The sequence below is a fragment of the Fusarium odoratissimum genome, assembly GCF_000260195.1.
Source record: "Fusarium odoratissimum NRRL 54006 unplaced genomic scaffold supercont1.5, whole genome shotgun sequence".
Lineage (NCBI taxonomy): Eukaryota > Fungi > Ascomycota > Sordariomycetes > Hypocreales > Nectriaceae > Fusarium > Fusarium odoratissimum.
The window spans coordinates 306256-323907 of NW_022158691.1; the positions used below are offsets into that span (position 1 = coordinate 306256).

Consider the following 17652-nt stretch of genomic DNA (forward strand, 5'->3'; position numbering starts at 1 on the left):
TAGTGTACAGAAGTTTTCTTGCTCACTGAGGCAAACATTCTCAAGAAACGGCAAAAGTTGAGAAAAATAGGTAGTCTGTATCAACATTGCCGAAGCTATATTATGTCCTCTCGTATTTTTCTCTGGGGGACGAGTATTGAGTATCCTTTTGTTGCTTTGTTAGCCTTTCATCTTCTACCGTGTCTTGTTGTCTTAACCCATGGCGTCCTCAAGACGAAATTGAACTCTGTCCCAAGCACTCTGATCACGGTATGTGCGATGAGAGATATGAAAAGCAGTCAAGGCCCAGAGCATAACTTCGTCGAAGATAACAATTTTTGCAATTTGCTTTCGCGTCATCTTGTCTAATGGTCGGCTTGTGTTGACAAATGGCGACCAGCTCCTCTTCTGTAATGCCAGGATTCCGTTAACCGTGAAACGAATGGCCAAGTCTTGCAGATAGAGGATGATGCATTGCTCGTGGAACAAGTAGTAAAAGAAGCGGACGATCGGCCGCATGTCAGAGGGGATAGCTGGAACTGGGTTATCAAGCATCAGCAGCTCATAGAGTAAGAGGGTCGGATATTGGGCAAGTATCAACAATGTATGCGTCCCTGGATCGCCTGTACGCTTGAGAAAGGATTTGGCGTAGATGCCTATCAGCCGAATCAGCACAGAGAGTGCAGCGACGGCGATCGTTAACTGTACACCCATCTTGAGTATCGTGGTTGGAGGATAGCAAACGACTGATGATTGATGTTTCCGAATCGAGTGTCGCGCTGGCCCGGCTTGAGAAAAGGAAAAGGTCGAAGTGTGTCGGTTAAATCATGAGGCCTATCGTCCCTTTTATATGATTCTTGAGGCCACTTCTGTAAAGTGAAAACATCTCAAAGTTGTGAATGGAAAAGTTAAATGATGATAAACTTCATAGATAGAGTCATACCAGAGGCGTGTTGCGTACAAACCATGATAAAAAGCTTCTTACTTGACAACAAAGATATTGACTTACCCTCAGGGGGCAGGAAAACTTCTGACCTTATAGTCTAAGCTAAATATACCGAGTTTAACTAAGTCTTTTTGCCACTTAGGATAGATATCCTAAGTTTTATTGTCTCCTGTATCTTGACTATTGGGTGATCATGTTACCTAAATCGATAGAGTATGTCAAAACTTAATGCAGGGCTGCCTACCTATACAATAAGAGGGAATCCCTTCAATCCCGCATCTTTTCCTCATTACCATAGTAAAGCTTAATCTTAAGATGTAAGCGGCAACGCCTTACGATGATGGAGGAGGGCGAGCCGTAACTTGAGTCTCTTACGTTCTGGCCATGTTCTGGCCAAATTCATGGGTTTGATCTCTAAGAAAAAGCTTTTGATCATGGCATGTATACAGAGCCGACTGACACCTAAGATAATTCCTTTACTTCCCATGAAAGTTTGTGACCTGAAGAAATCGGCTTCCCAAGCAATACATTTTATTTTCACATTTGAAGCATCTTGGCGACTGCAATGTGATAAAAGTATATTTTGGGCGGAGATATCCTTGGAAGTCAACAAGTTCAAGTCCGACATCCAAGACAAGAGGTTGGATGATCAGCCAAGCTTATTCAGCCCTATATTATAATGCAGATAAATTTAGCCAGAATCTGACCTAAGTTCTCATCCACTGGCATTGCCCGTCTTATGACTACGGAATCCTCCGCGCCTCACCAATATGCTTGATGAGAGTCTGCGGTCAATATCTTCATAGCCCTGGATCCTTCATTACTAGGCAATTCTGAGAAGTGATCGCATTGCTTCTTTCTTTAGAGTATCAACTGTATCATGGGAAATTGAAGGCCTCGGTGAGATGTTGACAAATGAGCCCGCGTGAAGTAGGAAACAAGCTTCGACATCAGACATTGAAGGTCATGATATTCGACAGCAAGATGCACTTCCGTCTCTCTTTGATTCAAGTATGACTTTCCTTTGAATAGATTTAGCCGAAGGTATGACGAAACTTTGGAGCTTCCTCGAGAAAGAGAACAAAAGAAAATACTCTTCAATAGTCCATCTTCAGATCAAAGAAGCTTGAAAGGTGGGTGATGTATTTTCGGTGAGGAGTGATGGACGGTTGGATGTGTCTGTTGCGAATGAGAGCCTAGCAATGGGGAAGTAAAGTAAGCCAGAAGTATTGAAGGGCACTTGAAGTATTGTCCGATAAAACTCAACACAGATGCGAGGGCACTAACTCGAGATTCATATCCCAAATGCTTGACCTCGCAAGATCAGAGTTTCGCAAGCTTATCTTGCATCTCTTGGTATATAAACAGTACGCCTCTGCATTCACAAACAGAACTCAAAAAGAGAAAGTATTAATCACCGTGTCACGTTCTGAGTGGCTGGCTATTATCATGAAGGGAGCCGCACCATAGTAGAGCTATGATTGGGGCCTAGTAAAGCATCTCTCCTCGTCCAAAGTTACACATGGTTCTGTGGCCGATGACCATACTCTTGTAGAGAAGAAAGCGCCGTGATGCATTATGAGACGCAACTGCGAGAGCTGTAGCCGTGGACCTTAAGTGAGAGACGATACAACACAGACAGACTCGTAGACTGATGGAGCTTCACCCCATTAACTGAGCCAAAGCCCCTTATAGCTTGGCTGGTGGTCTCATCTTGTGCTACGCAGAGAGACTAGAATTTAAACCAGCAGCTTTGCAGATATCTTATCAGATAAACATTCGAGATCTGAGCCTGAATAGATTACGTCGCAGTCCAGACCACCGTACGAAATGCGGCCTCGTTATACTCAACACCACCCCGGATTACTGCCAGGTCGCCGCCCCGAGTTAGCGCAACATCTCCCTTTGCTAAGGTACAAACAATGTCTTTTTTCCCAGCAAACCAGTCGTGCGGAATGAAAAAGTGCTCAAAGACTGCTATCGAAGATTCGTCTTCACGCTGTGTAATCTCCAACCCGCTGGCGCTGAGATCAACGGAGCATATCCAACAAGACTGGTTCAGGAACATGAGTTTGCTTGAGTCATCGACCCCTATGACATGAGCAATATTGAGTTCGAATTGAGTCACACTTGAACAAAGTGCAGCGGCCAGGTTTGACGGCTTGACAACATCTCCCTTGTCGTCATCAGTGGTAGATTGATCAAACGTCGCCAGAGCATATGTTTGCTTCCTTTGTGAGAAGCTAGGGTCGCTGCCTTCGACAGGAAGACGGTCCAAGTTGATGATAGCAATTCTGTTGGTTTTTATGGAACTTCTTGGATGCGCCAAATGGAGCATGATTCTGTGTTTTTGACCAAGTGAATACAAGGTCGCATTTGTAAGTTCTCCCGTCTGGTCGTCCAATAAAAATTTCATTGAAGAGACTTCAGTCAAGTCGCACCAGTTGTGGGCGCATATTTTGACATTGTCTACGCAGATCAGATGCTGGGAGGATTGCGGATGAGGGAACCATTTCCGGGTGCCTGGTATTTGGGGATATGTTCGCTCCATCTCACTCTTGCCGTCATTCAAGTCGAACAGATGATCAGACTCACGAGTTGACACCAGGAACTTGGCCGCGGCTTCTCCTATTGAGACATCTGTAATTGCCTTCTCAGAGTCGAGGCGGGTCTTGAAGAGTACTACTGGATCAGTGAGCCAGCCTTTGTCCGTTGACTTTTGGATCCTGTATGAAAAAATCCGATTGGAAGCATCGACACTGAGGAGGGCATCTCTTTTTTCAATCCAAACCAACAAACGAACTGGAGATTTGTGCTTGTAGAGGATCCCCAAACTTACTGCTGTTTTTCGCTCATAGAGCACGACTGACCCATCATCCTTCCCACAAAAGATGACCGTAGACTTGTGATGGACCGCCATACAAGTGACCTTCGCTTTCGCCTCCAGGGAGACCGTCTCAATTAATGTCGCAGAAGTAAGGCCACTGCTGTCATCGCTCAGGGACTCCCGCAACAGTGCCTCAGGTTTCCAGACAGTGCACTGACTACCTCGTATATCGGCAAGTAGCATACTGTCCTTGGAGAAAGCAAGTTGCTTGATATATGAGTTGCTTGACTTGACCCTATAGAGGAGTTTAAACGTATCAAATTCGTAAACATGGATAATTCCATTGGCACAACCTGCTGCAAGAAAACGTCCATTGGGGCTTGGGGCGAGGGTTTGGCAGTTGGCACGAAAACACTCCAGCTGTCGGTCGGTATAAGGGTCAAGGAGGGCGAGATCACCGTCGAGATATGCGACTGCAAGAAGGCCTATGTCGGGATTGAGGTTAAACGCAAGCGCTACGACGACATGCGTGGATGTCTCCCCACTTGAGAGCTTCTTTCCGCAGTTACCGGCATAAGTGTCCTCTTCCATATCCCATAGAATAATGGGTTGTCCATTATAGGCGACAGCAAGCATACCATGGCTGATAGAGAGGGTTAGGGCGCACGGAACCCCGCGCAGAGGTATTCGGTTCGTCTCTGGTGTATTGGCATCGCCCCATGGTCTCCGCACCGACTCGGGTTGGACGTTATGACCCAATATCCAAGTATCCATGCAGTTATTGCGACTTGCAATAACGAGCATATCTCCATCGAATTCCATACTCAGCGGACGCGGCGGGCTCACGAGGCTGTGGACCACTTGCCCTGTTCTGATGTCCCAGATCTTGGTTGTCTTGTTACCACAGGTTGCCATGAGGTCGGATCCAGTCTTGAAGGCAATGAAATTAACAGATTAGCCATGCTCAACGGCCTTGTACTCCTGATAGGATGCAGCATAATACAGTATGACTGTCCCTGAGATAAGTGCGATGGCTAGAAACCCGTCTCCATAGCGTAAAGCCCTTAGTTGACCCTTACGGAAATCGATGCATAATATTCTATCATCCCATTGCTCATTGGACGCACCAAGGACTGCGAGCCTCTGGTTTGAACCCCCGACTTTGTATATCATGGACTCAGTAGGACAGAATGGAGGTATTAATGAGTATATTGCTGAGGGTGATACCGTGAGGGCGTTTGCAAACATGGCGGGAATCCGAGCAAAATCCATGCTCCATTGCCGTAGTGCCCGCATCTGAGGGTCCAGCGGTGAGCGTTCAACGATACACCGATTCATGTAGACCTTGAGATGTTTAGAGGCACGAATGAGTTGTGTGAGATTTTGGCACTCGGCAATCGTTTCGATCCAAGTGAGTACATTGGATTTCAGGAACTGTGTGACAAGCTGGAATGTCCCTGCCGCCAACGAATCAGCTTTTGACAGATGATATGAGTATGCTGTGTATGCATAGATGGCGAAATACTGTCTTGTTGGTAAGTTCGCCGAAGATCGGCGACGCCTGTTCCTTGGAGGCTTCATTTCATCCCCGACGAGGTAACTCAGACACACCTCAGCCATTCGAGTGTGGGCTTGAGTTACGTCAATGGAGAACTCAGACTCCAATCCACCAGATACGAGGAATTCTCTGGCTGTTTCATGCACCATATTAACTCGCCCCTGCTTATCAACAATCACCAACTGACCGCAGAGCGTTGCGATGCTCTCCTCCAAGTTCGGGAACGAGTCGTGGATATCCAAGGTCAAAGCACCATCTAGCTCACCAATAGTCATTGGCCGAACCGCACATGCTGCCCAAACTAGAATGGTTTTGGCCAGCTCCTTTCCTCGACTGACTTGTGACATGTAATCGAGAGTCCGCTTGTATAGTGACTTCATGCCCCTTGGCACGTCTTCAAGAATCTGGTGGATTTCCTTTCTACTGTGGCAGCGTTGGAGTTCTTCGATGACCAAAATAGTCCACAAGAAAGACCCTCTCGATTTATCTAAAATCGTCTCAGCCAGTGCGCTTCGATCCTGAGGTCTCGCTATTGCTAAGGCCTGGCTCCGACTTTCGATCAAGAGTCTGAGATCTGATTGTGTATCCATTATCGATACTGGCAGAATCTGGACCATGTTTGGTGGGATGGCCGCGAAACCTTGATCTAACTCGACCGTATCTCGACTTGTGACTAGAATTCGCAGTGGTATGGACTCATCCATGGTAGGGAGAATGGCCTTCAAAAGCACCAGAGGGTTTGAGCACTCATCCAAGGCATCGATGACCCAGTATTGCCGAGCCATGGGAACCCTAAAGATACCAGAAAGAAACAGGATCCTCCAGAGTGTACGTTCGTCGACGCCATCGAAAGAAATACCATCCGCCTGCATCTTGAGAATGGTATCACTGGCTTCAGCGTTCAAGGCCGCCATCTGAAAGGCCAGACGTCGGAGGCAACGGCCCAGATAAGCCTTGGACCTGTCTCCGTGTTTGAAGAAGAAGTAGCTACAAGCCTGACCAGACTCCCTGAGCTGATCGACAACGTAGCCAGCCAGGACGGATTTCCCAGTTGCAGGCCTGCCTTTGATCCACAACGTTCTGCCATCTCCTTCTTCGCCGTCCCTCCATTTGATGTAATTGTCTTTGTTCGAAATCCACTCGCACGATCCGTGCATCCGGGATTCGCAAACGTTTTCCAGATCATCGTCCAACATATCGGAGACTTGTAGGTAATTCCTGAGGCTCTTGATCGTCTCGTGCCTCTTCTCCGGAATTGCCGTAGTGATTTTGCTCACTGTCGAGGCAAGTGAGTCTCTTAGGAGTAAGTAATTCGAATCCTGAGGTGTGTCGAACTTGCATATTGAACGATGGTCAGCAGTCATTGGTATTTGCTTCTCTCCACGGTATCCAAGGACGGCTGATTCAGGATCGACAATAAGTGAGCTGAAGTATTTCATGTTCTCTGTTTCATAAAACGACCAGAGCTCAAGGTCAGCCGAGAAGTGACGAAATTCATCATTGATCACTTGAACTGCTTCAGAGTTCGGCTCCAGGTCGCCAACATAGGCACGGTCATACGCGATCTTGAGCAGGTTCTTGAGCATCTTTGCTGAGTTGGCACCACGATGTGGCGTAGCGAGGAAATAGAAAGCGGCAAAACGTCCAGCCAGCGCTTTGTGTTCTGCATCTTGCTTCGCCAAGATGTATGCTTTCTTCATTACCAGTCCGCCCATGCTGTGCCCGATAATGATGATGTAGGTCTTGGAATTAGCAATACATGGCGCAATGCTGATCGCACCCAGCAATGACTTGCCAATGTGATGAACATTCAAGCAGTCCTCCTTACCTTTCAAATAGTACCAGTCATACCCATAGCTATGAATACGTACATTTCTGAATGCTGGGTCCTGGGAGAGCCAATCCTCGGGCCAGAAGTGAGACTGGTCTGCGAACGACTTGCTCCATGTCTTTCTTGAATTGCCGCCCAATCCATGAACAAAGATGAGGTCGATCTCGGGCTCTGTTGGGCAATACAGGAGATTTAGTCCAATCGGTCCCTTGTCGACCTTTAATTGCTCGTCCAAGGTTGTTGACGTCTTGGACTGCGACTTTGACAAAGGAAACAGGCTCCTCAAGCCCTTGGTCGAGTCGCGACTGCTTGTGGAGTTGCTGGGATGCAGGTCAGGCTTTGAGCGCCGCTGCTTTCGAAAGAACTAACTGCCACAGTCAGCAACCGGATCGGAGCGGATTGACGCTTTTTTTAAAATAGCTGTTTAGGAATGAGACTTAACCATTGTAGCCCATGAAACTTGATGTGCATCAGTGCGTGGGGCGTCAACTTTCGTTATTCGGACTGATCCAAAGGGTCGCGGCTCTATCCATCTGTACGCAGAGGGGCTAATTACCAAGTACGATACTCTAAATGATAATTTCCAACAGGATTCTATCCGATGCCAAATATAAGAATGTCCAACATCTTGCGCTCAAGTCACGCCGTCAGCCTTTCCCACGAACGATCAACCACCAATTAGATGACGGTCATAACCGCCGATGCTACCTGTCACAGAACCAACAGCCCAAAGATCAAGATACGAACCCATGTTTATCTTGAAAAATCACGCATGACATATATGTCAAGAGTGAAAAGATTGACTTGTGTCTCCTTAGTTCGCCGAAGAGATTATTCATTTATCGCCTCTTTTTCACTTGCCATGGCTTCTGAGACCAATCCGACGTTCGAAGTTGGCGACCATGAAGCTTTCATGGAGTTTGCCCTCACTCAAGCCAAAAGGTCGCCACCGGCTGGCAACAAGTTCTGCGTCGGGGCTGTACTTGTAGATGCAGCCAAAGGCAAGGTCTTATCGACAGGGTACTCGCTTGAATATCCGAGAGACTACAAAGGAGATCCGGGTACCACACACGCAGAGCAATGTTGTTTTATCAAGATCGCCGACGAGCACAACCTTCCCGAGGAACGCATACATGAAGTCCTTCCACCAGATACTGTGCTGTACACAACCATGGAACCTTGCAATGAGAGGCTGAGCGGCAACATGACTTGCGCGACCAGAATCTTGAGACTCAAAGGCGCTATCAAGACTGTTTATGTGGGGATCAGGGAACCCGGAACGTTTATTGCAAACAATGACGGACAGGAAAGACTCGAGGCAAACGGTGTCAAGGTCGTGTATCCTGTCGAACATTGGCGTGACAGAATCACGGAGATCTCGATGGCCGGCCATTAAAAGACTTAGATTGGTTTCGCTAAGATAACGAATGAGGCTGCCGGTGCACCGGAACGGCCCGAAGAAGCCGCTAGACTTTGTCAAAATCTTCGCTATTTTGAAGGGGAGCGTCCTGAATACACAAATGCATGATACAAAGAACTGCGGTCTCATTACATCTTCTCACATTACTCCTGCTTCATACCTGGTAGATATACCATTAAATGACTGATTATGCTCCTATTATTCGGAAACATGCTTGTCGCAATCGATGAGGGGAAATATTCACCCTGTATATTCTGGCCATCTTCGAACCCAAGGCCCCCTTTGCAGTTCTTGACTGTGATGCCGCTGACTGCAGCTAGTGTTCTCTTGTTTACAGTATATGGAAAACGCGGAGATCCAGAGGCTGAGGTTGCCGAGAGGATCGATCTCTATCTTGGTTTTGTGCAGTGCTATTGGTACTAAATCTCATACAAGATGACACTTTTGGGAGTTAGGTGTCAATCCAAAACCGGTATAAAATTTGTGGGCGACAATATTTGATCAGTCTTGGACACTGGAGAGTGAAGTGGCTACAAAGAATCTTCTTTTTCTCAAGTCATTTACACAACTCTTTTCCCCCCTCTATCATCTCAACATCAGAAATCGACTGCATTAGTTCAACAAAGTACATCACAAGAATTACTACAAAGCTTCAGCAATAATAAGGTTGTTCGGTACCAATTTGTTGAGACATCTCTTCATGCTTCCGTTCTTCTCTTTCCTTTTCAGCTCAGCACGACTCAGTTCATTCACGATTATCATAAACACAGCAACCAGCAGATAAAAAAATATTCACTTCGCTCTGACGAACTATCATGAAACGATTCAAAACCCAGCAATCGACGAGGGAATGTTATATCCCGGCCTTGACGTTCACAGCCTACTCCACTTCTCCGAGGCGGATCCCCGAAATTGCCGCTACGACGGAGGAAACAATGGATGGGTCTTCGGTGCTTGGTTGGGCTTAGCTTAAATGAGGACCGCCAGCGCTATCGGTCTGGCACAACAATATCACGGCAGAAACAGTCGCTGATAGAGCATCCTAATCAATAGAGCACTGTATAATTAATGAAATGGCAAATGCAAACAATGTTTACTACCTGACGCACAAATATACCCACAAATCCTTGAACCAGGCAGATCTCGGGATGATGTTCCTTTTCCCGTTCCCATCCGCCATTTTCGCCGTCCCACCCCTAACTTATGTGCCGCAGCATTCATAAACCATCATGATAGATCAAGGAAAAGCCTGTCATTTCGCATTGCTGCTAAACCTCAACAGGACCCTGACTTCGCGTCTTGCGTGCCGTTTTCCCAGCAACCGGGGTGGCCTTCTTGTCCTTCTTCGCAGCTTTCCCGTTTTCGTGCTTACCGTTTGGCGAAGCATTCTCAGTGGCGGTCGGCTCATCTGCGACGTCTTCAACGCGAGCCTTCTTCTCGGCACGCACCTCCGATTCCGACTTCTCTGCCGCATCGGGGGCGGATGCGCCGTTGGTAGCGGCAAGAGGCTCCTCAGCCTTACGCTTTTCGCCTGCAGCCGCTTCGGCGATGTCGTTGACTTCAGGCTTACTGGCGCCGTTGATGCCCGCGGGCTTGTCGTCCGCAGCATTGTCAGTCATAGGGACATCCTTTGGGGCGGAGACAGCAGGCGCCGAAGTTGGAGCATCAGTGATGAACGCATTCTCATCCTCATTCTTTGGCGTTTCCTTTGGTTCTTCTTCGAGGTTGAGCACGGGTCGTGGAGTGCCACCTGCGGGTGTCATGTTGTTGACGGGTGTCTCTGGCACAGACGCAACCTCGACGGGCTTCGGCGGGGCGCGGAGACCACCGGCTCCGTCAGTTGGCTTGGTCTCCTCCGGCTTGGCGGGCTCCGAAGGAGCTGTCGCTGTGTCCAAAGTGGGAGCGCCGGCCTCGGCCTCGGGGGCCGTGGGTTCAGGTGCGCCGACTAGGGCATATCAGCTCAGAATTCCGTGTATAAGCGCAGTGGTGAGCCACGGAGGTCGAAACAGCCATGGCGAACATGTCAATTGCGAAGCGCTGCATCAGACGCGATGGAAACGAGGCCATTGAGACGGCTGGCGATGGGACATACCTTTGTCTATAGCTGGAGCGATTCCGTCCGACATGATGATGACGTAACAATTGCTGTCGCAAGTTGACTCTAGCTTATAAGCGTGTTTTTGCGCGACACGGCGAAGTCGATAATGGATACGAGAGATATTTGCGATAATTTCTGAGGCTACAAGAGTGAGGAAGCTTCACAATGTTGATGTAGGAAGGAGGTCAAAGTCGGGGAACGAGACACGAAGAAGGGGAGTGAGGTTGGCAGAGGAAGGCACGAGGCAAGTCACGACGGTCGGTTCCACAAAGCCATGTCCATCCACAGCTACCTCACTTTGCCGAGAAACAGAAGCAGCATAGACACAGAGAGAGAAGCCAGAAGCAAATTGGTAAGGCATGGGTAGCTCCGAGGCCGAGGCGGAGGGCGCACAAACAGCATCGAGGTCCCTCGCCCGCGGGGAACGAGTGACGAGATACTTGGACGGGATGAGCAAGGGAATTGGAAGAGGAGAACGCATAGCACGCATTGGGCCAAGGAAAAGCGCCCTTTCGTCACTCGACTGCGACTCTGTGGACTGTGAGGTTAGCCCAAGGAACACCCGTACTTGACGGTGTGAACTCTGTAGATCGGGACGGACTTGGTCGTCATCTCGGATTGGCTTTTGGTCTCTGGGTCAAGGATCCCAGTTCCTAGTCCTTTTTTCCCAGCTGGCGTTTGCGTGCTTTGCGGGGAACCAAGAGGGAGCTTTGGTGGGTCGGGAGCTCCTCGAAGGAACCACAAGCTTCAATTGTAAGCCACCGATCTGGAAAACAGAGGACTTGAGGGGTGGACCGCCGGAACCAGTGAGACACAGGATGGGCTTAGTACCGGTACTTGGTTTTGCCGGGGAAGTGGACGCGAGATTGGTGAAGACGTAAAGAGGCTCTGTCTTCAGTACCAGACAGTAAATGTCCAGTGATGCAAGGAAACGTTCTTGTTCAACAACAATAAGCCGTGGTTAATATTGAATAATCGGTCGATGACCCAACAAAAAGACCTCAAGCGACCAGCAAAGCCTCTGCTGTTTCAAAAGCTGACGAGCATGACGCAGAATTGACAATCGCGAGCCCTGCAACCTGCAAGTCATGTCATGGTCCAAAATCATCCATGTTAGCAGATCGGCATCGGCCAGACCAGAGCTTGTAACTCACCAGCCACAGCAAGTCGTGCACAGCCACCACCAATTCAGGGGCAGCCATCGTGAGCTTAGTCACCCCTGTCCATCCCCAATCGCCAGCTTCAAGGTGTCCCCTGAGAGTGGCTTGACGCGAATAACGACAAGACATCCAACAAACGCGATTCCCCAAATTTCCCACGCTCATTTTGTCGTTCGCGATCGAACTTTGATCTTTCTTCTCTTCAGGTCGCTTTCTCATTTAAAATCCTTCTTCGAAACGATACCCTTCTAAGCCCGCCATGGTCGCAAACACGAACAAGTACTCGGTTATCTTGCCAACCTACAATGAGCGCAAGAACCTGCCCATCATTACCTGGTTGTTGAACCGTACCTTTACTGAGAAGTTAGTCTCTTCTTACACACAGTTTCAAAGGGCGAAAGGCTAACCCGAACAGCAACCTCGATTGGGAACTCATCATCGTCGACGACGGCTCCCCCGATGGAACCCAAGAAGTTGCCCAGCAGCTCGTCAAGGTCTACTCCCCCCACGTTGTCCTCAAGCCCCGCGCTGGCAAACTCGGTCTCGGAACAGCCTACGTCCACGGTCTCAAGTTCGTCACCGGCAACTTTGTCATCATCATGGACGCCGACTTCTCCCACCACCCCAAGTTCATCCCCGAGATGGTCGCTCTCCAGGCCAAGGGCAACTACGATATCGTCACGGGTACTCGCTACGCTGGAAACGGTGGTGTCTTCGGTTGGGATCTCAAGCGCAAGTTCGTCAGCCGTGGTGCCAACTTGTTCGCCGATACTGTCCTCCGCCCTGGCGTGAGTGACCTCACGGGCAGCTTCCGACTGTACAAGCGTGCTGCGCTAGAGAAGGCTATTGCTAGCACTGAGAGCAAGGGATACAGTTTCCAGATGGAGCTTATGGTGCGAGCGAAGGCTATGGGATGCACTGTCGCTGAGGTTCCCATCTCTTTCGTCGATCGTCTTTATGGAGAGAGCAAGCTTGGTGGTGATGAGATTGTTCAGTATGCCCAGGGTGTCTTCAACCTGTGGCTCAAGGTCTAAGAATGGGAATGACATGCACAAAAGGGACACATCTTGTTGGATGGGGGCGTTTGGGGAAGTATAGTACCGTTTAATCTAATACCACGTTTCTTCATCAATTGATGTCCTCCTCGACTGATCCAGGAGTCCTATCTAACTCGCCGCCTGGATATACTCTACATATTACGACCTCCAGTGACCATGATGGTCTGGCCTGATACATACGAAAACAATGGACTCGCTACAGCCAGAACAGCGCTCGCAGCTTCAGTTGCAGTACCAGCTCTCCTCAGCGGAATATCTGCATGGGCATTATCACCTGCCGCCTCCTTCTGTTTCGTCGGGATACCCAATGCAATCTTCTCACCATCTGGTCCAGTAACGAACGCACCGTCTTCTTTGGCCGCCGTCAATCTTGTGAGAATATGTCCAAAGGCAACAGTATTCGCTCTCACGCCGAAGGAGGGACCCCACTCCTTTGCAATCGTCTTTGTGAAGCCTGTGATACCCGCCTTTGCAAGAGAGTAATTGAGCTGTCCCGCATTGCCATGCACTCCAGATGTAGATGAAATGTTGACGATGCAACGAGGAGCGCCGTCGCGGACGCGGAAATAAGGCGCCGCCGCTCGGACGAGAGTAAATGGGGCAGTACAGTGAAGAGCGAGAATGGTGTCCCATTGCTTGTCTGTCATCTTGTGAATGACACCATCCCAGGTATAGCCCGCGTTATTGACGATGATATTGATCTTTCCATCGCCAAAGTCTGCAGCTCTCTTGATCAGATCATTGATATATTCCGCCTTGAGAATATCTCCGGGCACAGCTATAGCCTGGCCGCCATTCTTGTTGATATCATCAGCAACAGCCTTGCACTTTTCTATTCGAGCTAGAGTTAGACACCAATGTTTTGTGAGCAAAGAATAAGGCCACTAACCCGCATCGATATCTGCAACAACAACTTTCGCACCCTCTTTAGCGAAGAGCCTGGCTGCTTCTGCACCGATTCCTTGGCCGCTGCCTGTGATGATAGCTACTTGACCAGCGAGTAGGCCTTTGGGGTAGTTGAGATGGCCAGCGAGTTGACTAACACGGTCCGACATGTTGATTTACTGCGTGGTGCTCTATTGGGTCATTAAAGTAAATTGTTGGAATAATGAATAGGACCAGAATTCATGGGCATTTCCCCAGATCCAGGTCCTTTAATCACCCTGGGGATCGACGAGATCGACGTATTTGAGCCGAGGCTCAATGGCGGTATGTGGGGTAGCTCCGGGCTTGACGGGGATAACCTCAGGGAGCAAAAAGATTCTGACCTTGACCTGGGTTGTCAAAAATAGCCAGTCGAAAAATTCACCATCCCCGCAGTGGAATTGCCTAACAGTACCTGAAGTTACCTAAGTCTTTTTATCACTTCGAGAGGAGGTCCTAGGCTTTTTTTGGCTCCTTGAAGACGTGATACATCAGCCTTGATCATAATTTATACCTAGGTTGAATTCCGGTATAATCTGTATAGATTTATCATTCCAGAACTGAGATAGAGGCAGTCATCATCTCAACGGATTATATACGCAGAGTCCTGCTTCAATCTAATACCTCTTTTCTGAAATGTACCAGCTGCACCATGCCCCCAATTACACTTCGTGGAGAAGCTTTCTGGGTTTACACACTTTCTCAAAGAAATGATCTCCAGAGTTTATATAGAAATAAGAAAACCTTTTCTAAATTCCTATACTTTGAGGGCTCACTGCAATAAATACCATCTAAATTCTTGTAAGCTTTAGGTTCCTTTAGTCCAAGTTCGTCAATCCGGATCCTTCCATCGACTCGAAGCACAGCTATCCATTATGTCGACCAACTCTAGAAGCCGTAGCCTGCTGGAACTTCCAGTTGACGTGATGCTGTGCATCCTAGATCACGCAGAGCTTCACGCCTTGTTCTTCCTTTCACAGACCTGCAAGACCATGCAACGCCTAGCGAAGAGGGACTTCCGCACCATGGCCAACACCAATGTTGAAGGCAAAGTCGACTTCTTGCTTGGTCTCGCATACGTACTGCCGGACCTCTATTTCTGCAGGCAGTGCTGTAAGCTTCACACGGTCAACCGTCCCCCCACCTCAGTAATACCCCTTCTGTGCCGGGATAACTCGATCAACCATCGGTGCAGTTGGATCAGCTACGATGTTCAACACCAGCACGTTCAACTTGCCCTAAAATATAACCACCTTGGGGAATTGTATAGAGATGCACTTGTACCGATTATGCAGCCTTATTACAAGTCATGTTTCGGCAGCTATTGGGGATCATACGTGAGCTTCTCTGCCACGCCCGAGATTCAAAGTGGTCGTTTTCTCCTACATGAAAAATGGCACCTCAACGCCAACCTCGATCCGTCGCCCTGGCGCTCGAACGTTTACATCCCTATCTGCAACCACCTGGACTTTATGGGTCGTAAGCCGCTCGCTCGTCCCATTGGGAGGTTACAGGGTGCATCATGGTCTTTAATACGCCATGTAACGGGATTTGAGGATTTGAAACAGGAGCCAAGGCGCTCACCTCGTGGTTCTTGCAAAGTATGCTTGACAAGTTACGATTGCAGTGTCTCCAAAGCAAACGGAGTTATTATAAATGCAACGCATGACTACGGTTCATTCAGTTCACTGGATGAGTGGAAGAGGCGCCGTCGAATAAGACACGGAGTTTGGATTTCAAGCACGACGGACTTTGTTTTCGTCGAAAACGTTTCGGGAGAGTTTGACGCTCACTGAGACCCAAATTTCAGGAGGTCTAACAGCGGCTTTTGCACATTAATACATCTATTGGCTTCGAAATATTGGTTGGTACACTTCAGAAAAGATGTATTGTTGACGTATCACGTCTAAAAGACGCAATAAAATTTAGGGCCTCTATTCTAAGGGATGAAAATGACTTAGGCAAGTTAGGTACATCTTAGCAGGCTTTTAGACCAGTTGATTTTGGCACCCTGTTTTAGCATCATAAGTTTTCTTGCTCCCTGGGGCCTGCCTATCTCGGTACTCAAGTAAATGATATATCTGTTCAGATTATATAACTATAGCTTGAAATCGCTGTTTGTCTTTTCCCAGCCTGCAGTCGAAGCTTCCAGGCCAGCGACCCTCTCTGTAAGCTTGAGCTTCAGGTTCTTATGCCTCTCGGTACACAGCTCGTACATAGTCGATAGGTTAAATAACAGCGTATGAGATGATAAGCCAGAATCCACAAGGCCCTCCAATATTGCGCGTCCCTAAGAAAGTTTAGTACGCTGGTCATCGCATGTATCACAGATAAACATACCTCCTGTATCCGCCCAAGATACAACAAGCATACGGCTGTGTTAACGCCGACCATCTCGTCGTCCAAACTTTCCTTCAATTCCTTCCACGCTTCAAGGGCTGTCTCGTACTCTGCGTCAGCCATATCACAGAGTGCCAAAATTAGCTTCTCGACGTTTTCATCGTTTTCCATGGCTTGGCGTGCGCAGGACCTTGCGCTTTCTACGTCACCCAGGTGCAGCCACAGAAGTGCTTTGGTGAGTGCCATCTTGCCATCACCTCGATCCCGTAGGGTGCTGAGGTGATGCGCTGCGCCTGTCAGGTCTTCGAGCTCAATCAGAGCTCCGGCAACCTGGATACCAAGATCGTAAAGACGAGCTTTCCAGAGCTCTCTTGCGGAGTTATCGTGTTGGGCTGCTGCCTTGCTGATACGATCACGAGCTTCGCGAGCCAGGTCATGGTAACTCATGACAGCTCGGCGATAATCGCCGAAGCCAAGTGACTGAAGACGTACATTGAGAACTCTAAGTTCCCAGGGTACCAGATGTTCCCCGGTAGTTTCGTCTACATACCTCCTGATGTCGTTGAGGTCTTCCAAGGCTTTGACCTCCTGAGCAGCCAAGGGAGTCGCATCAATAAGGGTAAGGCATGCCAGTCGAGTGTAAAGAAGCTCAAATATTCTCTTTGAATCCGTGGGGTTTATTCCCCCACTGGCTCCAGAGCCTGTGAGCTCTTGGACAGCAGCAATAGCCGCTGCTCTGAAGTGACCGCTAGCAAGGAGCTCCTCAATGGGAGCCTCGGGATTGGGCTGCTTCTGTGGGTTGCGAAATGCGACAGGGACGTTGAGAGGCGTCAGAGGATGGTAGATCTCTGGCCTTAGAAGAAAAGAAAAATCTTTAGGTCTCGCCTCTCCCAGTTGTGAGACTGGAGTCGCTGTAGATGAGCGCGGATGTGGCGATGATATCCTATTGCGATGCGTAACCACTCGCTGAGGGGTCGCTTGTTGAGGTGACAATAACGGGTCACTGTGAGCAAGGTGTCAACCTCGGGTCGTAACCTAACCGGTAACGTTTTACTCACTCATCAAGATCGAGAGGTCCTTTCGTAGAGGATCTCGGTCGGGCTGAGACAGAGTTAGCCGTGTCGCACCGGTGTCGTTCATGTTAACGATGTTCATTTGGAGACATGAGAAGCCCCGCATCATGCAGCGTCAACGTCGACCACGGGAATCATTTTGAGGCGTACTCTTGGTGATGGATTTGTTTCTGGAGTGCCCTTGACTCCCCGTTCTTTGCGGTTCACTCATGGCCTCGTATTTGATGAATTATCGATGTCCTTTGATGAAGGGAAGGCTGTGATCTTGCTGTATCATGGGTGTTCGGATAATCACCGGGAAATACTTTCGAGCGACAACAATTACAATTTACGACTCAAATGCAAGCAACCCGGAAGTTAAATCACGAAAAAGAACAATAGAATCAGTGGTATTTACGATCCTTACACCCCTTGACACGCGAAGTAAACCCATGATTA

At 48.7% G+C, this 17652-nt stretch overlaps 9 protein-coding genes across 11 annotated transcripts; 3 read left to right on the forward strand and 6 right to left on the reverse strand.

Annotated features, from left to right (window-relative positions):
- Positions 1-192: 192 nt before the first annotated feature.
- FOIG_04034 (uncharacterized protein) lies at positions 193-693 on the reverse strand (the record flags this gene model as incomplete). The annotated part of the gene is made up of 1 exon (XM_031202086.1): positions 193-693. The coding sequence occupies one exon, from the start codon at positions 691-693 to the stop codon at positions 193-195; it is 501 nt and encodes a 166-aa protein (XP_031067533.1).
- A 2033-nt stretch (positions 694-2726) lies between these two features.
- FOIG_04035 (uncharacterized protein) lies at positions 2727-4667 on the reverse strand (the record flags this gene model as incomplete). Its single annotated transcript, XM_031202087.1, has 1 exon — positions 2727-4667. One exon carries the CDS (start codon positions 4665-4667, stop codon positions 2727-2729), a length of 1941 nt encoding a protein of 646 aa, XP_031067534.1.
- Positions 4668-4706: 39 nt separating this feature from the next.
- Positions 4707-7586, reverse strand: FOIG_04036 (uncharacterized protein; the record flags this gene model as incomplete). The annotated part of the gene is made up of 2 exons (XM_031202088.1): positions 4707-7505; positions 7584-7586. The coding sequence occupies 2 exons, from the start codon at positions 7584-7586 to the stop codon at positions 4707-4709; spliced, it is 2802 nt and encodes a 933-aa protein (XP_031067535.1).
- A 417-nt stretch (positions 7587-8003) lies between these two features.
- Positions 8004-8537, forward strand: FOIG_04037 (uncharacterized protein; the record flags this gene model as incomplete). Its single annotated transcript, XM_031202089.1, has 1 exon — positions 8004-8537. The coding sequence occupies one exon, from the start codon at positions 8004-8006 to the stop codon at positions 8535-8537; it is 534 nt and encodes a 177-aa protein (XP_031067536.1).
- Positions 8538-9588: 1051 nt separating this feature from the next.
- FOIG_04038 (uncharacterized protein) lies at positions 9589-11750 on the reverse strand. 2 transcript variants are annotated; one of them, XM_031202091.1, is made up of 3 exons: positions 11261-11750; positions 10654-11197; positions 9590-10506 (listed from the first exon to the last, which is right to left on the reverse strand). In XM_031202091.1, the coding sequence occupies exons 2-3, from the start codon at positions 10685-10687 to the stop codon at positions 9830-9832; spliced, it is 711 nt and encodes a 236-aa protein (XP_031067538.1). In that variant the 5' UTR covers positions 10688-11197; positions 11261-11750; the 3' UTR covers positions 9590-9829. The 2 variants fall into 2 exon arrangements, with proteins under 2 accessions (XP_031067537.1, XP_031067538.1); XM_031202090.1 differs by having other exon boundaries at positions 9589-10506; positions 10654-11750.
- On the forward strand, positions 9719-13429 carry FOIG_04039 (dolichol-phosphate mannosyltransferase). 2 transcript variants are annotated; one of them, XM_031202093.1, is made up of 3 exons: positions 9719-11771; positions 11823-12182; positions 12235-13224. In XM_031202093.1, exons 2-3 carry the CDS (start codon positions 12079-12081, stop codon positions 12851-12853), a joined length of 723 nt encoding a protein of 240 aa, XP_031067540.1. In that variant the 5' UTR covers positions 9719-11771; positions 11823-12078; the 3' UTR covers positions 12854-13224. The 2 variants fall into 2 exon arrangements, with proteins under 2 accessions (XP_031067540.1, XP_031067539.1); XM_031202092.1 differs by having other exon boundaries at positions 9719-12182; positions 12235-13429.
- On the reverse strand, positions 12870-14095 carry FOIG_04040 (3-oxoacyl-[acyl-carrier protein] reductase). Its single transcript, XM_031202094.1, has 2 exons — positions 13767-14095; positions 12870-13709 (listed from the first exon to the last, which is right to left on the reverse strand). The coding sequence occupies exons 1-2, from the start codon at positions 13930-13932 to the stop codon at positions 13009-13011; spliced, it is 867 nt and encodes a 288-aa protein (XP_031067541.1). The 5' UTR covers positions 13933-14095; the 3' UTR covers positions 12870-13008.
- A 581-nt stretch (positions 14096-14676) lies between these two features.
- FOIG_04041 (uncharacterized protein) lies at positions 14677-15670 on the forward strand (the record flags this gene model as incomplete). The annotated part of the gene is made up of 1 exon (XM_031202095.1): positions 14677-15670. One exon carries the CDS (start codon positions 14677-14679, stop codon positions 15595-15597), a length of 921 nt encoding a protein of 306 aa, XP_031067542.1. The 3' UTR covers positions 15598-15670.
- On the reverse strand, positions 15492-17547 carry FOIG_04042 (uncharacterized protein). Its single transcript, XM_031202096.1, has 4 exons — positions 17365-17547; positions 17200-17242; positions 16142-17144; positions 15492-16091 (listed from the first exon to the last, which is right to left on the reverse strand). The coding sequence occupies exons 1-4, from the start codon at positions 17423-17425 to the stop codon at positions 15900-15902; spliced, it is 1299 nt and encodes a 432-aa protein (XP_031067543.1). The 5' UTR covers positions 17426-17547; the 3' UTR covers positions 15492-15899.
- Between the last annotated feature and the right edge of the window lie 105 nt (positions 17548-17652).